The following is a 24,277-nucleotide window of genomic DNA, read 5'->3' on the forward strand; positions in this document are numbered from 1 at the left end:
CCCTGAGACCACCCCGTGTCGTGTGGGCGTCTGTGCCTGCCTCTGGAGCACCGTGGGCCTTCCCTTTCCTGTTCCTCCCAGGCAGGTTTCCCTGCGCGGCCGCCCCTCTCCTGGGGACACCCCACCCCTTCGCTGCTCACAGCCAGTGACTATGCCCGGCCGCTCGGGGCTGGGATGTGCGCCGGGAGGTGGCACCCGAGGATCTGGGGGACGGACGTGGGACAGGAGAATCGGGGGTCCTAGGTCTGTTCCTGCCGCTGCTTTAGCCGCAAGACCGCGCCCACGTCCCTGACCTCCCAGGCCTCAGTTTCCCCTTCCGTAAGGGGTGGAAGAGGACTGGCTGGGCGGTGGGCTCTGTGGGGAGTCTGAGAAGCCTTGTGTGGAAGTCGGGAGAGGGCGGATGGGGCGGGGGGGGGGGGCAGCTGGCCCGGAGACCACCTCCCCCTTTTGTGCTGTTTAATGTTGAGCCACGTGCTTTACTTACTGATTTTTAAGAACGAAGCCAATTTGGTTCATTAAAACCCCAAAGGGCAAACGGGCAACTCTCGTGTCAGTGTGCAGGTGCCCCTCAGAGGCCGAATAGAAAAGCCAGTTCCGGTCCCGCCGCATAGATCCTGGGTCAGGGGTCAGGTGGAGCCGCAGGAGCCACCGAAGGAGTGGAGAGGCCGGGGTTGCACTGCGTGGTGACCGCCCGATGTCACCGTCACCCAGGCCCATCCCCGGGAGGGCCCTCAGTTCTGCTGAAATCCCTACAGGTGAACGGAGGGCGGAGAAATGCCTCCTTGCAGGCCCCTTCCCTGCGGGGTCCTCGGCGGGGGCCAGGGATGGTGGCAGGGAGGCGGCGACTTAGGCTTGAGAGGAGGCGGGCAGGGGTGGGGTCCGGCCCAGCCTCAGGTCATCTTCGGGGCCTTGGTCTTCTCGTTTGTGAAATGTGTCCCCAGCCCTCACCCTGCTCTGCTGGCCGGTTCGTGAGATGATGAAACGCAGGAACGGGTCCCAGTGCTTTGTGTCCTTCAGCGAGTGTTTGTTGAGCCCTGACTGGGTACCGGGCAGGTGCCGGCTGAGCAGGGAAGAACCCATGTCGGGGTGGCCCTGCTGCTTCCCGAGGCCCCTCAGGTGGCGGGCTGAGCGGCGGGCCGAGCAGCGGGCCGCACACCGGTCCTGAGTCTGCTGCTGGCTGCTCGGAGACATGTGGCCACCTCCCAGCCTCTCTGAGTGCATTGTCCTCTTCCATCAAATGAGGTGGTTGAGCCAGAATTTTTAGCTCTAATGGTTCCTTTGTGGATTGTGAAACCACAGCTTTTCTGGGGGAGAGAGCATTTACACTGAGTTCCTTAGGTAAGTCTCTAAACATGGGACTTTACGATAGGGAGGAATTTTCCAGAAGGACGCCTGTCGGACACCAGTTACAAAGGACTAGAGGCCCGATGCACGAAATTCGTGCAAGGGCTCAGCCCTCGCAGCTGCAGCTTCGTCCGGAAGGACATCTGGAAGGTCGTTCAGCTGTCCGGTCTAATTATCATATTACACTTTTATTATTATAGAATAGATCACTCGTGGCCCTGGCCGGGTGGCTCAGCTGGTTGGAGTGTCATCCCGTACACCAAAAGGTTGTGGGTTCGGTCCCAGTTGGGGAGCATGCAGGAAGCAACTGATCTATGTTTCTCTCTCACATCGATGTTTCTCTCTCTCTCTCTCTCTCTCTCTCTCTCTCTCTCTCTCTCTCCTGCTCCCTCTAAAATCAATAAAAATATATCCTTGGTGAGGATTAAACAACAACACAAAATATCACGTGTATTCCCAGCACCAGGATGGTCTGTGTGTGAGTCTTTGTGCCCTTTCATCTTAATAGTTAAAAAAAAAAAAAAAAAAAAAAAAGGAATTGCTTCCAAGTCTGTACAGGATGGTTGGTGTGTGGCCCAGTAGGAGAAGGGTCTTGTCTTGTGAGGTCTTGTCTTTAAAACCGTGGGTTTGTGGTCACTGCCAAGTAAAGAAATGGTGTCGGGCCCTAACCGGTTTGGCTCAGTGGATAGAGCGTCGGTCTGTGGACTGAAAGGTCCCAGGTTCGATTCCGGTCAAGGGCATGTACCTTGGTTGTGGGTCCATCCCCAGTAGAGGGTGTGCAGGGGGCAGCTGATCGATGTTTCTCTCTCATCGATGTTTCTAACTCTCTATCCCTCTCCCTTCCTCTCTGTAAAAAAATCAATAAAATATATTAAAAAAAAGAAATGGGGTCGGGCTGGGATGGGGAGGAAGAAAGAGGAGACGGTGGGCTTTTGGAACATGGCCAGCTTCGATGAGTTAAGGTTTCTTGTGTTGTCCTTTGACTGTCACCTGTAACGGGGTCTAGAACCTTCTCCTGAGGCCCAGAGTGAGACCCCAGGACGGGAGACCCCAGCGTGCACACTGGAGGCACACCTGTTCACTTCGGCCCTCAGGTGTTTACAAAGTTCAGAATTCGTGTCCAGCATTTAAAAGCCAGAGAATCTCATGTAGGAATACAGAGCCCTGGCCTCTCGGGAGAAGGCACACACCCAGGGCCATGGGGCTTCTCCTCGGTGGAGCAGGGTGTGCTGAGTGGCGGCTGCCCCCAGACACAGCCCTGGTCTAGCCGCTCACAGACATTTAGGGAAGAAAGAGAGCTTTTCTGCAACCTGACCCCTTTGTTCTACGGTGAGGAAACTGAGTCCCAGGCAGACCAAGATGTGGCTTGCTGGGGTGACAGGGTGAAGTTGGGTCCCATTCTCCCAAGTCTTGGAGCAGTGCTCTTGCTGCGCGCAGGCCTGGCACCTGCCAGCAGGTGGCAGTGTGGTGCTGCCTGGCCTCACACTCTGTCTCCTCCCTGACTTTCTTGTCTCCTTCTTTCCTCTGAGCACTTCTGTTCTCTGTCTTCCTCTTATTTTGCCAGTTTTCTCTCACTAAGTTTTCCTGTTAGCATGGCTCTCTCGTTCTTTCTTTCTTTATTCTTCCCTCTCCCCCGATGTTTCCCCCAGGATCTCCTGGGGCTTGGGTGGTTGTTTAGGACACCTTCCCACTCTGCTCCCTTGCAGCTACACAGCTCCCTGCTCTCTAGCATGCAGACCGCAAGCCCAGAGACCCCATGGAGCTACCCCACCCCACCGGGGATGGCCACCACTCAGGGCGTGTAACTGTGTGGCCCTGGGGGCCAGGGGTCTTTTGGACACTAATTTAGAGCTGCCATTTCTGCTGTAAAAAGGAAACATTGTCTTGGGCTCCTGGCAAGCTTCACGAAGCTGGGCATCAGTGCAAATCGTCAGATGGAGGGCCTTCTTCTACCCCTCCCTGGGGGCGAGGGTCTAGTCCAAGTCGGGCAGAGAGTGGACACAGTCCCAGTGGGTGCTGAGCAGGCCCAGCGCCCTCTCCCACCTCTGGGGTAGCCCTGCAGGAGGCTCTCATCCTCGGGTAGGAGGATCCACTCCAAACTTTCTGCCTGGGAGAAAGCCTAGGAAGGGGCATAGCTCTGAAGAGGTGAAGAGACCCACTATGTGCTGCTCCCAACGTGGTGCCATAAGCATGGTGGGCCTTGGGTCGGATCATTGTTTGCTGAGTGCTCGAGGGGACTCTTAACTTTGCACTGGACTTCCCTCCATGCTGGACGAAGGCCGAGGGTGATTCTGCCAGGGGCCTGGGGAGACCTTGACACTCCATAATTCCACTTCCCCCCGCTGAAGGCTGGCGTGTGCCCATCCTGGACAGGGGGTTGACAGACCAGACCTGTCACCCATTGCTGACTCTTTCTCCCTTGGTTCCATGACTCATCCAACACTCGCTGACACCCTTGCCCGGCACAGTGCCAAGGGCTGGATGTCAGGTGGGTGATGCACAGCTCTTTCTCCCAAGGGGCTCAGGCTTAGTGGAGGAGAGACCGTAGGGAGCCTAACATTGCAGTGCAATAATGTGCTCAGTCCGTCGCCGGAGGACCGAGGGCAAGGGCAGCTTGGAATACAGGGTGACATTTGAGTGATACTTGGGGGTGGAGTTTGCTGAGCGGTGAGGGGCATTCTAGGCAGCTAGAACAGCTGGTGCAAAAACCAGGATGTCTGCAAAAATGTGTTTGGGGAATGGTGAGGAGTTGGTGTGGGCTAACAGGAGCGGCATTGGAGAAATTAGCGGAGGCTGAGCTGGAGGAGGAAGGCTGTTTGGGTATTGACTTGGCTGCCTCAACAGAGACTGACATAAGAGTGGCCTCCATACAGTAGATGTTTCTTCCTCTCTGAAAAGGCCAAGTGGAAAGTAGCCCAGGCGTGCTCTGCCCCACCAGGTTGCTCCAGGCACCCAGAGTCATTCTGGTCATCCCCTGGGTGTTGCCTTTACTGCTGCAGTTGAAGATGGCTCCAGGGCCAGCCCATCTCCCCAATTCCACAGTTGGAAGGGGCATGAGTTGGAAGTTCTGTTTACCTATGGGCATATGGACATACCTTACTGCAAGGAAAGCTGGGAAATGTAGTTTTTAGCTGGGGTGGCCATGTGCCCAGCCGTACCGCGTGGGATCCATGATCAAAAGGGAGGAGCAGGAATTAGATATTGGAAAATCTCTGCTAGGAAGGAGGTGTGGGCTGAATCATGAAACACTTTTTTTTTTAAGTAGGACAGTACTGTGATGTAAAAAGTATCTTTTTTAAAAATATTTTTTTTGATTGACTTAAGAGAGGAAGGGAGAGGGAGAGAGAGATAGAAACATCAATGATGAGAGAGGATCATGGATCGGCTGCCTCCTGCATGCCCCACACTGGTGATCGAGCCTGCAACCTGGGCATGTGTCCTGACGAGGAATTGAACTGTGACCTTCTGGTTCATAGGTCGATGCTCAACCATTGAGCCATGCTAGCCGGGCAAGCCTGGCCTTTTGATGGTCGGACAGGCTGGGGTGGGGGTGGGCGGTTAGTGGGTTCCAGGTTGTTGCTGCAGGTCTGCCAGAGCCATGAACCTGTTGGGACCAGGTTCAGTCAGGAGGCCGATGCCCTTCATTGGAGACCTAGCTGAGAACACGTTTCTATCGCTTGTTAATAACGTGAGGTGGGGCTCTGGAGAAGTGATGGCCGTCAGGAGCACAGCGGGCTCCTTTCCTCCAGGTTGGTCCTTCCACCTGGGACTTGAGGAAGCTCCCGGAGAGGGGGAGGGGGGCAGGGCTGTCCTGCTCAGGCCCCATCCTTCGTGGTCCTGCAGACATAGCACCTCAGTCCTTGGCTCTGGAAGGGAAATCGCCACAACACCCCTCAGTCGTCCGTGTGTGTAACTGAACATCCTTACCGTATCCATGAAACTCGCATGTCTAGCATAGAACCTTCCAGCTCAGAATACCCTGGGAATCCCCTGGCGTTTCTGGTCTGCCCGCCCAGGAGATGGGCAGCAGGTGGCAGAGGGGAGGACACAGCTTTTCGCCTGACAGCGGAGGGTTCTCATACAGGATCTGTCCCCTATTCAGCTATGTGACCTTGACCAGCAGGTCCTCCACAGTCCCTCTGGATCTCAGCTTCCTCATCTGTGAAACAGCACAGGCATCTGTGTGTCAAGCTGCAGGGAGGGTGGGGGAACGCTCTGAAGGCCCCTGGCCGGCGTTTGGTGCGGGGAAAGCAGGATTCAGGGGGCTTCTGGAAGGCTTTCATCCCACGTTTACCCAACCTCAGGCCTTGGATGTGTCTTCTCCATGAGCCAATTGTGGCGTCCCCTCTACAGGAGGTCCCGGGGTTCTGGCCCAGTGGCCAAGGCCAAGGGCAGCTCCCCGAGCGGTCTCTATAACCCTCTCTTATGCTCTAGTTCTCTGGACCTTCCAGGCAGCTGCAAACTTGCCGGTGTTTATGTGGCTGGTCACGTTATAGAAAATTAAAATATACAGGTTTTTTTTAATTTTTATTTATTTATTTTTTAAATATATTTTATTGATTTTTTACAGAGAGGAAGAGAGAGGGATAGAGAGTTAGAAACATCGATCAGCTGCCTCTTGCACACCCCCTACTGGGGATGTGCCCGCAACCAAGGTACATGCCCTTGACCGGAATCGAACCTGGGACCCTTGAGTCCGCAGGCCGACGCTCTGTCCACTGAGCCAAACCGGTTTCGGCTAGGTTTTTTTTTTTTTTAAAGGCATTTTGGCACAGCCTCACCTTTTGACACTTTATCTCAGTGGTCATCGTACACTTTCAGGAAAGCGATATCCCCTGGGCACGGGGACCCACACTGTAAACAGGTTGACCTTCAGCCCTGGAGACCTGGAAGGGAAGGTCAAGTCTCAGCCTTTGAGCAGCTGCCAGCGTCCTCACAAGTGACACGTTATTCTTAGAAGGGATTTTTTTTTATTTTTATTTTTTGGAACCGTTGCCTTCCCCACCAGCAAGTAGCAGTGACACCAGAAGGTTCCAGTCTGGTGTGTGGGTGCGTCGTGCAGGAATGTGTGGGTCCGCTCCCCGTTCTAGGACGGGCTGGCACTGCCTGCCAGGGAGCAGGTCCGTGTTTATCTCGGAGGTGCCACCCGTTGGGCATCAGCCTCCCATGTCCCCGAGTCCCCTCCGTCAGCTGGCAGCCGCCTTCTAGCCACGAGGCCTCGCCCCGAGATGCGCTTCGTGGGAACTTTCCCGGGATGGTGAGAGGAAGAAACGTAACGATGGGTCCATCTGGAACCTTGCAGATGGTGCTTGGTGTTAGTGGGAGATGAGAAGAAGTAGGAGAGACCTTCTGTCTTGTTGGCTGTGGCCTAGGGGAGGACATAAAACTCCGCCCAGGGGCAGAGGTGGCCGAAATGCCAGGTGTGCCTGCTGTGACATTTCCCACGGGAGGCAGAGAATCCCCAGCGTCCAGCTGTTGTCTTCCAGGAGGGAAGAGCTGCCCTGAAGCGCCAACTAACCCTCTGAATGTCTTCACTTCCTACTTAAAGCCCTTCTCCTAGGCCCGTGGTCGGCAAAGTCATTAGTCAACAGAGCCAAATATCAACAGGACAACGATTGAAATTTCTTTTGAGAGCCAAATTTTTTAAACTTAAACTTCTTCTAATGCCACTTCTTCAAAATAGACTCGCCCAGGCCGTGGTATTTTGTGGAAGAGCCACACTCAAGGGGCCAAAGAGCCGCATGTGGCTCGCGAGCCGCAGTTTGCCGACCACGGTCCTAGGCTCTTGACAAACCACGGGCTCCCTTGGCTGAAGTGTTCTGCCGTGAAGCTTTGCATGTGAATTGAGTGAGAAGGTAGTTGGGGACGGGGGGAGGGAAGCCCCCAGGTGACCTTGGTGGGCTCCGGCCCAAAGGGAGACCATTGCTCTCTCCACCTGTGATCCCAGATATTTTTTGCCTGCTCTGTGGCTGTCTTTTTTTATTTATTTTTTAATATGTCTTTATTGATTTTTATTTGAGAGAGAGAGGAAGGGAGAGGGATAGAGAGATAGAAACACCGATGATGAGAGAGAATCATTGATCGGCCGCCTCCTGCACGCCCCCCACTGAGGATCGAGCCCTCAATCAGGGCATGTGCCTTGACCAGGAATCGAACCACGACTTCCTGTTCATAGGTTGATGCTCAAGCACTGGGCCACACCAGCTGGCTGTGTGGCCGTCTTATTGAACAGGAAAGAGACAGAGATTTGGGGAAGCCGTTGGATGGCTGTTCTTCTGGGCACAGGTGTCTGTCTCCACAGTCAGGTGAGCATGAGCAGCCCTGCGGTCACTGCCCTGCTGCCTCCTTGCCTGGGTTCGAGCCGGGAGAGGAGCGCAGGGACTGGGCCTCCCTGCTGTGCCGCTTTGGGGCCCAGGCCCTTCCTGCTCCCTCTCTGCTCCCCCGGCCTGGAGCACCGGGACTCACCCAGCCTTTGCGTGTCACTTCCTCTGTGCGCTGCGTTAGAGCTGGTCCTTTCCCCTTTAATTTGATGCCAACTTCCATCTTTTAGAAATACCCCATCATTTTGATCTCTTGTCGGCATCGCCTCTTTATTTTCCCTTGCTGTTGGGTTTTATTTCTCTTGAGAGTGTTTGTTTTTGTTTTTCCCATCCTTTCATACATTTTCAAGAGGAATGGGAGACTGAACTGGTCTCCACCCGGATCCACCATCTTTGTTTTCTGCTTCAAGACAGGAACTTGGTGCAACCACCTTCTTAAGAATTGACCCCATTGTATTCTCCTCTTGTGAATGGCTTTTCTCATTGAAGGCTCATTTCTAGCCCAGTTAGCTCTTCTCTCGGGTTCAGCTGTGTGCGCCGTGGGCACCTTCATTTTTATGGGTGGACAAAACCACCGCTGCTCACATGGGTCGTTTACCGTCATGGGTCCCCAATACTTCCTGTGAAATGGGCCGATACCGTGATGGATGCCAGAATCAGATGATAGCTACCCATTAGCATTTATTTAATTCATTCCTCCGGGGCGGGGGGGGGGGGGGGGCGGGGGTAGGAAGTTGTGTGAGGCTGGTCCTGGGAACATCTTGAGGTTGTTGCCCCGTTTATAATTTAATGAAAGGCCTGCATGCATGTGCTTCGTATGGATTGAATCACCGTCCTAGGCAGTATCTCGCAGCCACGGAGCACGGTCTGGGCCAGGAGAGTGGGGTGGATGGAGGACAACCCTGTATGGGATGTGATGATGGGAGGTGTGGAGTGTGATGGTGCGGTGAATGTGAGATGTTTGCCATCTCACAGGGGGATGAGTCAGATACTAAAATACCTGGAAGAAGACAGAACTTCCTAAGTGAAGCTATGGACGTTCTGACAAAATGCTGTGACTACAATGGTCCCTTGGTATCTGTGGGAGATCGATTCCAGGACCCCCTCAGATACCGAAGTCCAGAGGTGCTCATGTGCCTTAGAGGAAATGGCGTAGTACTTGCAGATAACCGACGCACATCCTCCCGTATACTTTTAAGTCGTCCCTAGATTACTGATAATACCTAATACCTAATCCAGTATAAATGCTATGGAGATACTTGTTATACTCTGTTGTGTAGGGAATAATGACAAGGGGCGAAAGTCCATGCCTGTTCAGTACAGATACAACCTTTGTAGGCCTAACCACAGAGTACCCATCAGCAATAGTGTAACTACCCTCCTCCCCCGGCCCCAAATATTTCCATTGTGGTTGGCCGAATCCGCGGATGCAGATCCTGTGGCTGTGGAGGGCTGATTGTATTGAAGCGGGGAGACAGGTGAATTCTGCCCACAGTGCTCAGAGCACCAGTGTGCCAGAGGAGAGGTGGCATTTGAGCTATGCCGCGATGGAGAGCCACCTGGCGCTCTCCTGGTGGGGAGGCCGTGAGCACCCAAGCTTGGCAAGGGCAGGCCCATGGCCGTTGCCTGTACCAATTGTGTCTCCTGTGTCTCTGGTACCCAGGACATGTTTGGATGGGTGCATGGAAGGAAATGTAGGTGGGTGAACAGATGCATGAATGAATGAATGAATGAATGGATGAATGAAGTGAAAGCAAGACCCTATGTGGAGGGGATAGCTTGAATGGTAAGAGAGCGGCAGAAAGAAGGTAGGCATCTTGGTGAAATTATAACTGGTTTGGCTTAAGCTAGGAGTGATGGAGAGAGAGTGGCCGGAGGAAGGCTTGGAAAGGAAGACTAGGCCCAGACGCTGAAGGCACAGGATTTGGCCTTTTCTTCGCAGGAAGTGGCAGGAACTGTTGCAGGCAGTGCTTGGCACTAAGCGTGCACCATTCTAAGTTGTGAGAGTGGGATTTAGAGTTGCTCAAGACCCTGGGTGTGGCCTTGTCTGGCCACTCCGTGCTGGGGGGAAATAACCAGAGGTACCTGCTCCGAGCCACCAAGTTAGTGAACGAGCAGCAGCCGGGGCGCCGCCAGGTCTGGGCTCTCACTTCTCCGTCCTCCCTCTAGACGTGTGCAACAGCACCGACCTGCCGGAAGTCGAGATCATCAGCCTGCTGGAGGAGCAGCTGCCCCACTACAAGCTGAGGGCCGACACCATCTACGGCTATGACCACGACGACTGGCTCCACACACCCCTCCTCTCGCCAGACGCCAACATCGACCTCACCACCGAGCAAATTGAAGAGACGCTGAAGTACTTCCGTAAGTCGATCCGCTCGCGGGGCACCGGGGTGACCCGTTCTTCTTAGCCAGCCTCACCTGAAGCCGTCCTGGTTACAAGGCCTGTGCCAGCCCAGCCCGCGTGAAAAGGTGGTCAGGAAGCATGGCTGTCAGGTTTCGCCCCATAAAAGGCCTGGAGTTTGAGCGTTCTGATGAGAAATTTTAGAGTTGTGGGGAACAAGTACAAATTTCCTTTTTTTAATATATATATATATATATATATATATATATATATTTTATTGATTTTTTACAGAGAGGAAGAGAGAGAGAGAGAGTTAGAAACATCGATGAGAGAGAAACATCGATCAGCTGCCTCTTGCACACCCCCTATTGGGGATGTGCCCGAAACCAAGGTACATGCCCTTGACCGGAATCGAACCTGGGACCCTTGAGTCCGCAGGCCGATGCTCTATCCACTGAGCCAAACCGGTTTCGGCCAAATTTCCTTTTTTGTTTTTTTTTAAGTTAATCCTCACCCAGGGATATTTTTCCATTGACTTTTAGAGAGAGTGGTAGGGAGGGGGAGAGACAGAGGGAGAAAAACACGGATGTGAGAGAGACACATCAACTGGTTGCCTCCCGCATGTACCCTGACCTGGGCCGGGGAATGAGTCTGCGACCGAGGTTCGTGCCCTTGACCGGAATCAAACCCACGACCCTCCGGTCTGTGGGCCCACGCTCTACCCACTGAGCCAAACCGGCCAGGGCCAAGTTTCCATTTGAACCGACTTTCTCTTAACTGTACCGAAGAATTTGAAAATGCCCCCATTCCCCCTCCAAACCAAAAGTACCACGTGAGTCCTTAGAAACTCTTACTGGGAGGGAGTGTGTCAGCATTTAAACCCAAGATATGGGGAACATCTTGGCCACTCCGTACTTCTGTAACATAGCAAGACCAAGGCTGATGGTTTCCGTGTCAGAAGCTGGTCCTTCAGGGGACCCACCACGCCCCTGGGGCGGCGAGCCAGGCCTGCGGGGGCTGCAGAGCCCTGCCTGGGAGGGTGGGCCGTACACTAGGTGGGGTTTTCAGGGTGTTTGCGATGACGAGGGCGTGGAGCCTGACTTTGCAGGCTTGAAGAAAACGTCATGATTTTAAAAATGCATCCCAGTGATCTTCCTGACGTTCATTCCCGAGGTGCCTTGGTAGAAACATTTCACTCTTGAGAGGGTCGCGGCAGCCCTCTGACATTGCTGGGCTGGACCGGTCTCCTTGGCGTTGACCAGTCTCCTTTCAAAGCGACATCATGGACCTACCTGTGTGTCCTGGTGTCACCTTAAAAAGCACGGCAATCCTGCTCCTACCTGGAGATAACTTGGTTGAAAACGGGCTTACACGGCACCTGTCCAGTTTCCTGTCATTTCCTCCGTAGACGGATCTTCAGTGTTCGTGAATTTGTGAAATCAATTATAATCAGCACGTCAGAACGGCCCGTGTCCCCGTTAGTGTCTCTCGGGCCATGTTCACCTTCTCTCTATCAGAGCTTCATAGGAAAGGAATGCTCCTTAAACCGACCTGTGTTTTCACGCTAACACACGCCCCACGGTCTGTCTGTGGGCACTGCGGATCGTCAGTCTCAGTGGGAATAAAAACAGGCCAGGCCACAGCCAGGCAGAGAGGAAGCATGCTGGGCTGGTGCTCATGTTCAGGTGGGCGCAGTGGGCCTTCTGGCGTGTCTCGAAAGATACAGGCGTCTCTTTGCAACTTACTCCCAGTGTCTGTGCTGACAGGGACCCGGGGGACAAGAGCAACCTCCTTGGTAGGCTCTGCATTTGGTTCCTTCAGACTGCCTCACAGGAGCATTCGCAGCGGGATTATTTTTCTGGAGATTTCTGTTACTTTCTCTACCTTGAGATTCTGCAGGAACCTCACGGCTGTTTCTGCCGCAGGAGGCTCCCGAGTTCCCCCTCGGACGTGCTGATCAGTCATCACGGTGTTCATGGTCTCACTGTCTCCAGAGAACTTTCCCGCGAATTGCCTCACGTCACCCTGTCAAGTGTCTGCCGTTTTGGGCGGGGCTGGTTTTATTCTAGGCCAGTGGTCGGCAAACTCATTGGTCAACAGAGCCAGATATCAACAGGACAACGATTGCAATTTCTTTTGAGAGCCCAATGTTTTAAACTTAAACTTCTTCTAGCGCCACTTCTTCAACATAGACTCGCCCAGGCCGTGGTATTTTGTGGAAGAGCCACACTCAAGGGGCCAAAGAGCCGCATGTGGCTCACGAGCCACGGGTTGCCGACCACTGTTCTAGGGGAGGTGGAAGCGTGGGGGGCTCGCGGTATCTCCCCGGGAACACCCATCCGCAGCTTCTAAAATCCGTGAGCAGCAGACTTGACCAGACCCTGCGTCTTATTTGTGGTTGGTTTGCTTTGCTTTTAGTTACCGATCTTTAAGAGAGAACAATAGAAGAAACTTGGTAGAGTTGGCAGTGGGACAACACAGATTGCAGTAAAACTGGAGGAACCAGGATGAGCATTGAGCAGCGACGCTGAAAGTTCTCAGAGTACAGTTGCATCCAAGTCTTACCGTCATCCTGTATTTTCCTCCGTGGTCCCCGTGCTTAGAGCAAAGGAGGGGTCTGCTAGATACCGACGACCCGAGGGATCAGGTGTTAACTTAAACATCGCACTCCCGAGAGCCAGGCTTTCAAAGCAAGTCCTGGGACCCCCAGAGGGCCTGGGGAGACCGAGGAGGGGGTCTGCGAACTTGTAAAGGGAAGAGGCACATCTTTAGTTTCATTAGCTTCTAACTGAAATGCAGTGTTTCCTTCCGTTATGAGCGTAGAAAACGGCACAAGGGTATCAGCAGAATCCGTGACTTTGCCACCAGTAGAAATCACGGGTATTTTCATGTCGTGCTGAAGGAGAAGCTGACACCTTGAACGATCACCTTCCTCAATCGTTGCTTTGAAAACACCTTTGTTGTTCGATGTTGGTATTTCTTGGGCTGACAAAGAAGCACTTCAGTCACAGGCTTTCTTCCGGTCTCCGTACCTGCCTGCAACGCAGCCGCTGGGAGGCACAGGCTAGCCAGGCTCTGTGTGTGGTGGCTGTTTGGGGTTTGTTTGTTTACACATGTGTAACCCAGGAGATGCCGTGACTCACAGCCCTGTGACTCACAGGTGTGTGAAGGCATTTGTGAGGTGTGTGAGAAGATAGCAGCACCCTTCCTTCCATTTAGATTTTTCTGCACTGATTGGGGCCGTGGTTCTATGTGGTGGGTGTGAGTGGCGATAAGGGGGCTCCCGGGGGTTCTAGTAGCTTCCCCAGGTCTGGACCACTGATGAACGAGTCACCTATGCTGTTTCTACACACATCAGAGCGGGGATAAAACTCACCTCCCTTCCCTTACCTGTCATCCCCCAGAGAGGAGAAACGACACTTTGCCTTTGAAATCTGGCCCTCACCTGGCTTGTTGAGAAGAGGCAAGAAGCTTCGGGGGTCCACCTGACCACACGGTAGAATGGCCTTTTTAGAAAAATTTCAACACTTCCGCAGTCAGGTGGGTTTTTTGGCTCCTGATGAGTCTGAGACACACAGATGGTGAACATGACCCACAGCACAAATGTGCCCATAGAGATGGGGCGGTTAGAGTTCAACAGGAAGTACAAATGACAGTCAGCGTTTAGTGCTTACTGTAGGCCAGGACTTTTTTTTAATGCTTTACGTGTTGCTCATTTAATCCTCACAGTGGCCTTGATTTAAGTAGTCTCGATGTTCCCATTCTACATATGGTGAGACTGAGGCTCTTGCTCAGTCACACAGCAAGGTGGGTGCTGAGCTTCAAACCTAGGTTGACTGGTTTGACTCCATCTCTTAACCACTCTCAAAGTAGCTAAACAAGAAAAAATTCTAGATTAAGCATAAAGCTCATTTGGTAAAAATGGAAAAAACACACCCTCAGTTTCTGAATATATCAGTAGCTTATTAATTTATAAAATATATATCCGACATAGTCAACATTTACTTTTTAATTGATTTTTGAGGTAGGGGGAGGGAGAGGGATAGAGAGATAGACACATCGATGAGAGAAACATCGATCGGTCCCTACTGGTGATCAAGGGCATGTACCCTGGCCGTGAATCAAGCCCGTGACCTCTTGGTTTGTAGGTCAATGCTCAACCACTGACCCACACAGGCTGGGCCAAAATTTATTTTTTATTCAAGGTCACTGTTCCAAGGGAAGCCCAGCCTGACGTAGCTTGCATTCACGGGGAGGTTTCCTTCTTCCCTGTGAAGTCTGCCTCCCTCCTGTGGTCTGTAGGTCACGCTCCCCTGACCTCAGGTGGGCACGACGCTGTGCTGTAGACCTTCAGTCATGTGACATTCAGCAGACAGCAGGCATGAAGGCCATGTGTTGATGTAGAGGTGGCTGCGGCTCCTTCTGGTTCCTCTTTCCATGGGCCACACTATGTAACTTTTGTCTGAGGAACATGGATCAAGAAAAGGAATTTCTCTATGTCTCAGGTGCGTATGATCTGCTGACCACTCACCTCTGAGGGCACCCAAACAGTTCTTTTCCTGAGGAGAGGAGAAGGTTTTGAAGCAAACAAGGGTTTTGAGACATCATTGCGTTGTTTGCTTTTGCCGGGATGAATCAGCCAAGTATTTATCGAGTGCCTGGTATGCACCCGTAATCTTCTGTGAACTTGATTTGTTTGAGTTCCAGCTGAGGTTTTCTGGCCAAGGAAGTGGAGTCGTTTCCTGGACTATTGACTTTCTTTTCTTACCTAACCAGGGACTTTGCACTGGGTTGGGTCAGTGCAGGAAGGTCTCTGGGCCTTTGGTTAGAAGTTTGTACCTTATACCCACCTTCCTCCAATTCGCCCTCTCTACCCTCTGCCTCTGATAACCATGGGTCTGATTTCTTTTTCTATGAGTTTGGTTTTGGGTTTTAATTTTTTCCCCCCAAATATAAATGAGATCATAGTAGTATTTGTCTTTCTCTGTCTGACTTATTTCACTTAGCGTAATGCCCTCAAGGTCTAGCCATGTTGTTGGAAATGGTGGGACTGCCTAATTTTTTATGGCTGAATAATATTCCATTACACAACACACAACACACAACACACACACACATACACACACACCACAACTTCACCCATTCATCCGTCATTGTCTGTTTCTGATTTTCAGAGTCAGAAACCAGGGGTGCTTGGTACTACTTTATGGGTTTATGGAGCCTACCCCATATCTCAGCCTTAGTGCTTGGCCTTTTAATGAACTTGGTTTTTAAATAACATATCTTCTGGTCATAGCAGCACACTGATTGTAGATAACTTGGAAAATAAAGACAAAAAGATGACTAATTTAGCAACCACTACTTACATTTTTTTGAGATATTTTTTGTTGCTTTTTCCTCTGTAACAAACATATTACATATTTGGGAACATAAAGCTTTTTTACTTAATGGTGTATTTTGACCATTTCCCCATGGCATTTAAATTCTTGAAAATCACTTTTGCTTAATATTCCATCATTTATATCTAACCATTTGGTCTATTATAATGAACCTCAGTTGTTTCTAATTTTTTGTCAATAACACATACGTGAACATCCTCCTACATATGCATTTGTCCACCCAACTCATGATTTCTTTAGGGTGTATTTCTAGAATTGGTTTACTGGGACTGAAGAGGTGACGATTTCTAAGTCTCTTTGATCTGTATTATTAATATATAACTTAGGCAGCGATCACCCCTGACCAGTCTAGTACCCACCTGGTACCATACATAGTTATTACAATATTATTGACTGTGTCCCCAACGCTGTACTTGACATCCCCATGACATGGAATTAAGTACAAATTGTCACCAAGGCTCTGTCTGACCTTGAAGAACAGGAACAAAGGCAGGGGAGCTGGTGAAGGGTCTGCTTCACTGAGGGCAACGAGACTAACGGGCATTTGAGAAGAGCCCACATCCGACACTGAGAAGCGGCTGGTGAGCTGGACCAGTCGTAGGAGTGCATCCCTCTCAGCACCAGGACGGCCACAGCCTCAGCAAACGTCTGTGCGATGCGAGGGAGAAGGCTGGGCCCGACTGCGGTGTTGAATTGACTGCTTTTAGCTGCACAGATGTCTGCAGAGCCGGAGGTGGGAGCAGAGAAGCCCTGGCTGCACGGTCATTTCCCACATGTGAGCCACACGTGGTCACGGTGCCACATGTGGTCATGGTGCCTCATGAGGTCGTGGTACCTCATGTGGTCATGGTGCCCTACATGGTCCTGGTGTCCCACATGGTCATGATGCCACACGTGGTCATGGTGCCACACGTGGTTCTGGTGCCTCATGTGGTCACAGCGCCTCACGTGGTCACAGTACCTCATGTGGTCATGGTGTTCACTTGGCCATGGCGCCACACGTGGCCATGGTGCCTCATGTGGTCACAGTGCCTCACGTGGTCACGGTGCCTCATGTGGTCACGGTGCTACATGTGGTCATGGTGCCTCATGTGGTCATGGTGCTACACGTGGTCATGGTGCCTCATGTGGCCATGGTGCCTCATGTGGTCCTGGTGCCTCATGTGGTCATGGTGCTACACGTGGTCATGGTGCCTCATGTGGTCACGGTGCCTCATGTGGTCATGGTGCCTCATGTGGTCATGGTGCTACACGTGGTCACGGTGCCTCATGTGGTCATGGTGCCTCATGTGGTCATGGTGCTACACGTGGTCATGGTGCCTCATGTGGTCATGGTGCCAGATTTATCCACATGGTCCCTAGGTTTACTTCATCACCTGCCACCTGGCAGCTTTCATTCTTTCTCATCAAACCCGATTCCAACATTATTTTTTTCTCTTCCTTTTAAAAACAAAGATGCTTGGCAAGTGATTCCGTACAGATTGACCGTTTTCCTTTTCATGTTCATCCAGCATCTTTAACACAAAGCTGGAACGGGCCCAGCTGGGGAATTGACGTGACGGCTCAGCTTGCACCCCATCCACTGCTCCTGGGCACTGGGCTCAGGCCGCCGCCGTCCAGAGTCACAGCAGGCGCATGATCGGGGACCCTGGGGGTTGGTGTTTGGGAGCCTGTGACATCTGCTACGTGACCTGCGGCTCCCAGGAGTGAGGTACCCAAGTGGCCCTCCCAGGCTGCAGGCTGCAGACTTGGGTGTGCGGCACGTCCGAACCCCGTTCCTTCTCTGTCCCTTCTCCGACACGGTGAATTTAGTAACCACCCCGAGGCCGGGGGCACTTGGCTGTGCGGTGCTCCACCGAATGCTGTGTCCCTGCTTTGGGGTGTCTTCTCTGAAAGCCAGGCTTTGTTCTCCCCGGAGGTGGGACGGGCACCCGAAATGAAGTGGAGACGGTTTGGGAGGTGGTTGACAGCAGGCTGTTCGTTAGCAGCCTGCCTTCTGCCACGGGAGCTTCGTGACTGGCAGCCGCAATGTTTTTAAAAATCAGAAGAACGCTGCAGGAGCATCCTGTGGGGTCATTTTCTGTAGCAAGTGGAGGGAAGGCCTGGTGGAAGGCCGTGTCTCATGGGGGCCCCGCCGCCCCCTCTGGAACGGAGGGTCAGGGCCCTTGGGGGCTTCCCCCCTGTCTTAGGCTCCTGGCTGGCTGTCCTCTGCTGTAGACGGAAGGATGGCAGTACTGTTTCCTGGAGGGGAAAGCTCTGGAGACTGGGAGCACGTTCCAGAGGGGATTGGGGCCCGAGAGGCTCAGCTCCAAGCAGGAGGGAGAGGCCCAGGGAGCAGGCCTTGCACCTCCCGCTGTTCACTGGGCAGCGAGGGCCTCGGCGTGGCCTGTGCTGATCACCAGGGGGCACGGAGGAAGGTGGCCTGCGGCAAGATCTGTCATGTCCGGGACCCTTGGGGGCAAACTCCTAATTCATAACTCTGATCCTCAGTTGTTAGTAGTCTACTCACCTTTCAACTGTACTGAATCACAAACTATTGAAAATGGTTACATGCATACATACAAGTATGTGTATAAAATTGTACATATGTATGTGACTTTAATTCAGGTGCTCACACAACTAACAATTAGAAACGTGGAGATTTTATTGAAGTCTTTTAAGCATTTAAATTTGATGACAAATGTATTTAAGTAGATTCCCCTTAAGCTTGCAGACAGGATCTATCAGGTTCTCTGACAAAAGAGAGCGTAGGCTTGACCAGGCTGCATGGCAGGGCTAGGCCCTCCTCCTACCTGGTGTGGTTTGTGACCACAGCCTCCGGCTCTCTGTTCTCTTACCGGCCTCCTCATTCCCTATCCGGCAGCCTCCCGGGGACAGAAATGGCAGACAGTGCTGTGTCAAACAGACAGCGACTGAGACGAGAGTCCCACCCACCCACCCTCCCCTGCTTCTTAAAGTGGATTAAAAATATCTTCTGTTCTATTCCCTTTCCCTTTCTGTGTCACTTGCCCTTTTCGTTTTGATGTTCATGGATATTCACGGCCTTTACAGACACTCAGCTTGTTTCCTTTAACTATTATTTTTTTAAAATATATTTTATTGCCGAAACCGGTTTGGCTCAATGGATGGAGCGTCGGTCTGCGGACTGAAGGGTCCCAGGTTCGATTCCGGTCAAGGGCATGTACATTGGCTGCGGGCACATCCCTGGTAGGGGGTGTGCAGGAGGCAGCTGGTCGATGATTCTCTCTCTCATCGATGTTTCTAGCTTTCTATCCCTCTCCCTTCCTCTCTGTAAAAAATCAATAAAATATATTAAAATATATATATATATTATTGATTTTTTATGTAGAGGAAGGGAGAGGGATAAAGAGTTAGAAACATCGACGAGAGAGAAACACCGATCAGCTGCCTCCTGTACATACTGGGAATGTGCCCGCAACCAATGTATGTACTTGCCCTTGACCGGAATCGAACCTGGGACCCTTCAGTCCGTAGGCCGACGCTCTATCCACTGAGCCAAACTGGTCATGGCTCCTTTAACTGTCATTCACTGTATTTTCTTTTCAATGTTCGAATTGCCACTCCCTGGCCCTGGGTGGTCCCTTTCAGCTGGCTCCTGTGCCTTCTCTCTTCTGCCCCAGGCCTTGGGGAGCAAGCAGTCTTTGCCTCCGTGCGAGGTGGAGGTGCAGGCCCGTCTTGCTTTTCCCCGCCCTAAGCCTGGAATCAGCAGTAACGCAAGGAGCCCTGGTAAGGTTTAACTCCAAGTCTGGGCACTACGGTGTTGAGTGCAGTGATGCATGGAGTGGCTTCCTCGTTGGGCTACTTTCTTGTTGGAGCTGGAAGTCACATTTCTTTTTAAAACCACAAAGCCACGTTGACATTTTCTTTTTTTTAAATATGTTTTTATTTATTCAGAGAGAGAAGGGAGAGGGAGAGAAAGAGAGAAACATCTATGAGAGAGAAACATCGTCAGCTGCCCCCCTACACGCTCCCTCCTGGGGATCGAGCTCGCAACGGAGGCGTGTGGCCCTGACCGGGAATCAACCAGTGACCTCCTGTCCCCTCTTATTTATAGACTCTCTGTTTTCTTCTTTCTCGTTTTTCTTAAGAAGTCAATGGGATCTGCGCAGGCTCTGGACTTGATGTAAGTTTTGTTCCATAGCGCATTGCTGTTGAGACATGTCACCCCTCCCCACCCCACGGTCACTCCTGCTCATCCCTGCGAACTCGGTGCCTTTGAACTAATTATGCTGGGAAAATCTAATAAATGATGTTTACACTTCATTTCCCTAATTATAGCCTAGAAAATTGTCCTCTCTCTTTAGTAGCTCGCACTGGCTTGTTTCCTGTTTTAACGAACTAGTGAGGAAGATGATCGCCAGCCCGCCTTGTCCCAGGCCCTGTGCTGAACGCTGTGCCGTGCACGCATTCCTGAAAGCCTCGCCCGTGTGCTGCGGGCTCTGTGATCACCCCATTCGGCAGATAAGACTCGGGGGGTCTATGAAGGTCACAGAGAAGGTGAACGAGGAGCTTGGACCAAACAGGTCATCTGACTCCAAAAGCCCATGCTCTTTACTATGACGTCAGATCGCCTGCCATTAGTCTGTCCGTCTGTCCTTCAGTCCGTCCTTCCATCTGTCCATCTGTCCATTATTTTTTGTTTTTATGGTGATACAGTATGACTAGAACTTTTCCTCTTAACACACACACTCCCACAATCACTATCACTACCTCGCTCCCTCCCTTCCCCTCCTCCTCTCCCTCTCCCCATTCGTTCAGCCCGTCTTTGAAGAGCCTTGCCGTTCACAGCGGGGTCTGGAGAGCAGCAGTGGTGCCTTCCTGTGGGGCCTCGTGGGAATGCCCTAGGGGATGTCTCTCCCTAGAAGTTTATTCCTCCAGGCACTCAGTGCCTTGGGAAGCATAGAGGGAAGTGGTCCATACGGTCACTGTGGGAGAAAAGAGGCGCCCCTCCCGGGCGTGGTGTAGGGACCGCGTACTACAGCTCCTTTGCACGTTACACAGTCCGTAGTGGGGAATTAAGAGGGAAACGGCACCAAGGCCACACTGCTGTCATTGGCCCCGACACGTAGCGACCGTACTCGGTCAACGGGCAGTGGGGGTCTGTGACGGCCAACAAGCAGTGGGGGTCTGTGATGGCCAACAGGCAGTGGGGGTCTGTGACGGCCAACAGGCAGTGGGGGTCTGTGATGGCCAACAGGCAGTGGGGGTCTGTGACAGCCAGCAGGCAGTGGGGGTCTGTGACAGATTTGTTTTAGGGCAACGGTTACCAACCCAGACGCTTTCGCCCCTGGGGGACATTTGGCAGCATCTGGAGACATTTTTGGGTGTCACATCTTGGAGGAGAGAGGATGGTGCTCCTTGGCATCTAAGTGGGTGGAGCGGGGCTGCTGTTAAACACCCTACGATGTCAAGAATAGCCCCTCCACCCCCCCTTTCCCCCTCATCCCCCTCATCGCCCTCCCGCACAGAACGATCCGACCTAAACATGAGTGGTGCTGAGCTTCAGAGATCCTGCCGTGGGGAGGGTTTGACCTGCAGTGGCTCTACAGTCTGTCTGACTATCCAGTAGCTCATTTTAATGAGACATTTCAAATATGCCAAACACCAAGAACTAATCACTGTTAACTCCATTTTTTTAAAGGAAATAAAACATTATGGGTGTATTTATAAGGACAGTTTCACAGCCCCATGCCCTCCCTCCCTCCCTCCCCCTCTCCCTCCCTTCCTCCCTCCCCCTCTACCTCCCTCCCTCCCTCCCTCCCCCTCTCCCTCCCTCCCTCCCTCCCCCTCTACCTCCCTCCCTCCCTCCCTCCCTCCCTCCCTCCCTCCCTCCCTCCCTCCCTCCCTCCCTGGAGGCAGCCGCCTTTCTGAAGGCAAACCGTCCCCTCGGTGTGTGTGTTTGTACTTTGACTCCACGCGTGAGTGTCTGTGACATCGTGTATCCTGGGGCACGGCCCCCTTTATGCGGCAGGCCGGTTTTCCAGAAGTTTGAGCAAAGGCGTGAGCAGAGAGCAGGACGGTGTCCACATGGACATGTTCCCCTTTTCTACGTGGTTGACATTGTTTTCGGCGGCCGTCAAACATCTGGAGAGAGGCTTCCCCTTTGAGTTCAGATTGAGGGAAGGAAGCGCGAAGGAACGGTTGCCGATTTTAAAAGGTGGCCCTTTTCAAACGCAGCCGCTGTGGTGGCCCAGGATTGAGCCCATAAACTTGTCCTGGCATTGCTGGAGGTGAGGACTGCGGTGAAGCCCCGCCCCCCCACCCCCACCCCCGCCTGCACCCTCCCTCCTCCCCGAGTGGCACCTCTCAGCCCCTGCTCTCAGCATCCTTGGGAGACATTGCCTCCATCTCGACATCATTTTCCAGAGCCGGCCGGTTTCTATGGCAACAGAGAGATTGAAAGATGAGCGGTGAGCGGGATGCGAGGCCAGAGTGAGCGCTCTTGGGCGGTGGTGTGTGTCCCTGACGTCACCCTCCATGCGCCTGGATAGGATGACTCTGGCGACTCCCATTCAGGGCTGCCGGGGTCTCCGTTAGCCCCGCACATTGCCGCCCTGCCTGCTCCTCCGACCGCCCCCCCGCGGATTTGTCTTCCCATCGCCCCTCTTCTGTTCGGGCTGCGGACTGTCACTGAGCATGCACCGCTTAATCGGGGCGCTGCGTTCCGGGACGCTCTCCCGCCCCGGGCTCTGGAAGGGCAGGGCGGCATGGCAGCGCTCTCCTTGACGGGGATGGCGTGCATGGCGCGGTGAAGTCCACCCTCTTCTCGGCAAGGATACTGACTATGCAGAAATTCATCGAAGCGGATTATTATGAACTAGACTGGTATTATGAAGAATGCTCGGACGGTAATGACGGCCCCGGCCCAGCACCGCACCGCACAGCGGGGATGTGTAGGGGCATTGTCTCCCGGGAGAGGGGAGGGAGACGGGGAGAAGAAGGGGGCCCTGGAAGCAGTGCCGCCAGCAGACAGGCGTGGCTCTGACCGTTTCCCAGGCGCGGTGGGGGATGGCAGGTGGGCAGGGCTCACGCCCGGGGGAGGCTCCTCTGCGGTGGCCCGGTCTTGGCTCGGAAGAGGAGATGGTGTTGTGGTGCTGGGCTGGCGAGCATTGTAAGTTGCACAGGGGCGAGGTGTGAGTGCGGCGTTGGTGCGTGTGTGTGCAAGCGGAGATGTGTTTGCTGTGCTCCGCGCTGCCGGAGGGGCGAGGGGACCGTGTGTTTAAGAGGCGGCTTTCTGGACCAGCAGCAGCAGCAGCAGGCCCGGGGGAACCTGCCCTTTCCTGAGCTCAGACCTGCCGCCCAGGGAGACCCGAGAGGATGCGGCAGCCGCTCCCACGTAGTAGGTGGTTCAGAGGAATTTGCTTATGGGATCCACAGAGATGGGGGTGGGGGGTGGTGTTGGGAGGGGCAGGGAGAGCCTGCATCCTTCCGCCAGGTCTCAGTTTGTGCACGGAGGGCGTGGCACATTCCAGGGGACACTGGGTGGAGCCTGTGTGGCCGGACCGGCCTCTGGAGGTTTCAGGCCCCAGGGGAGGGGTCCCAGGCCCCTGTGGTGTTGGGGATTGAAATCATGCCTGTCATAGCTCGTCCGTCGTCTTTAAAATGACCCTCAAACCACATGCCTGCACATGCACACGCAACACACAAAAAGGACAGTGCACATGTTCACATTCAGGGTCCGTCTCCCAGGGAGGACCTGTCCCCATCCCCACGTGAGTCCTGCATCGGTCAGGTGGCTGCTGTTTAATCGAAGAGGGGGCTGCAGATGGCTCGCACGGTGGTACCTTTGGTTAACCTGAATGATGTAACAGGCTGGCAGCTGGCCTCGTTAGGAAGCTGAGCGATTGCATAATTATCTCTGATCCGCTGATGTCTGCCCTGACCGTGGGCTCAGCAGAGGGGCCCAGAGGCTCTCCTGGGGTGCTGGGGGGCAGGTTTGAAATGTGCTGAGCAGCCTCCCCAGTTGAGCCCCACCGGCCCCCAGAGTTAGCTGAAGACAGTGTCGTGTCGAGTCTGTGTATGTCTTTAAGTATCTTGAGTCATGATGGTGGTGGGCAGCTCTCGAGGTCGGGGTGGGGGGATGGGGGGGAGATAAGGTGACTTGGATTCTTGTTTTCTTTTGCATATGTTATTCTGGAAGCAAGTTCCCATCCTGTGACCTATAGAGCCCACAACCTGGGCATGTGCCCTGAGCGGGAATTAAACCGCGACCTCCTGTTTCATCGGTCAACACTCAATCACTGAACCACACTGGCTGGGCTCCATAACTTTTTATTTTTAATTTTATTTTTAAATATGTTTTTATTGATTTCAGAAAGGGAGAGAGAGAGAGAGAGAGAGAGAGAGAAACATCAATGATGAAAGAGAATCATTGATCGGCTGCCTCCTGCACGCCCTCTACTGGAGTTTGAGCTCACAACCAGGGCATGTGCCCTGACCTGGAATTGAACCTTGACCTCCTGGTTCCTAGATTGATGCTCAGCTGCTGAGCCACACTGGCCGGGCTCCATAACTCTTTAACGTGTGGGCCATTGGCTACAGCCGAACACCCGTCCCTGGGCCTGTGGGTGCGATGGGTGTGGCCGTGGCTCATACGGATCCATCCTAGAAGTGGGGGAGGAAGGTTCCTCACAGTCTTGACCCAGTTGCTATGCTGCCCAGCTCTCTTTACACCCTTGTCTGTGGAGATAAAGCCGGTCCCGGTGCCGGTCAATCTGGAGGGCGAGAGGAGGCTGCTTTATCTGCGCGGCTGTCAGAAGGATTTTCTTACCCAGTCGTTTCTCCGTGGAGTCTTTTGGCCCCGAGGCAGCCGGGTCTCTCTTCTTGCAACAGGAAAGGAAAATGGAAGA

The 24,277-nt window shown here is 53.1% G+C and overlaps 1 protein-coding gene across 5 annotated transcripts in view; it reads left to right on the forward strand.

Moving 5' to 3' along the window:
• Positions 1-24,277, forward strand: part of TRAK1 (trafficking kinesin protein 1) — a 98,685-nt gene that overhangs the window by 17,286 nt on the left and 57,122 nt on the right. For 3 of the 5 annotated variants that reach the window (XM_079795769.1, XM_079795770.1, XM_079795771.1), the window contains exon 2: positions 9,834-10,028. Coding sequence is in view for 2 of the 5 variants with exons in the window: in XM_079795766.1 (XP_079651892.1) it covers positions 22,213-22,276 (64 nt within the window). In the remaining 3 variants the exon portion in view is untranslated. Of the gene's footprint in view, positions 1-9,833; positions 10,029-21,809; positions 22,277-24,277 lie in introns of those variants that run through there. The other 2 variants (XM_079795766.1, XM_079795765.1) reach the window with 2 other exon arrangements.

Source organism: Cnephaeus nilssonii, assembly GCF_951640355.1.
Source record: "Cnephaeus nilssonii genome assembly, chromosome: 17".
Lineage (NCBI taxonomy): Eukaryota > Metazoa > Chordata > Mammalia > Chiroptera > Vespertilionidae > Cnephaeus > Cnephaeus nilssonii.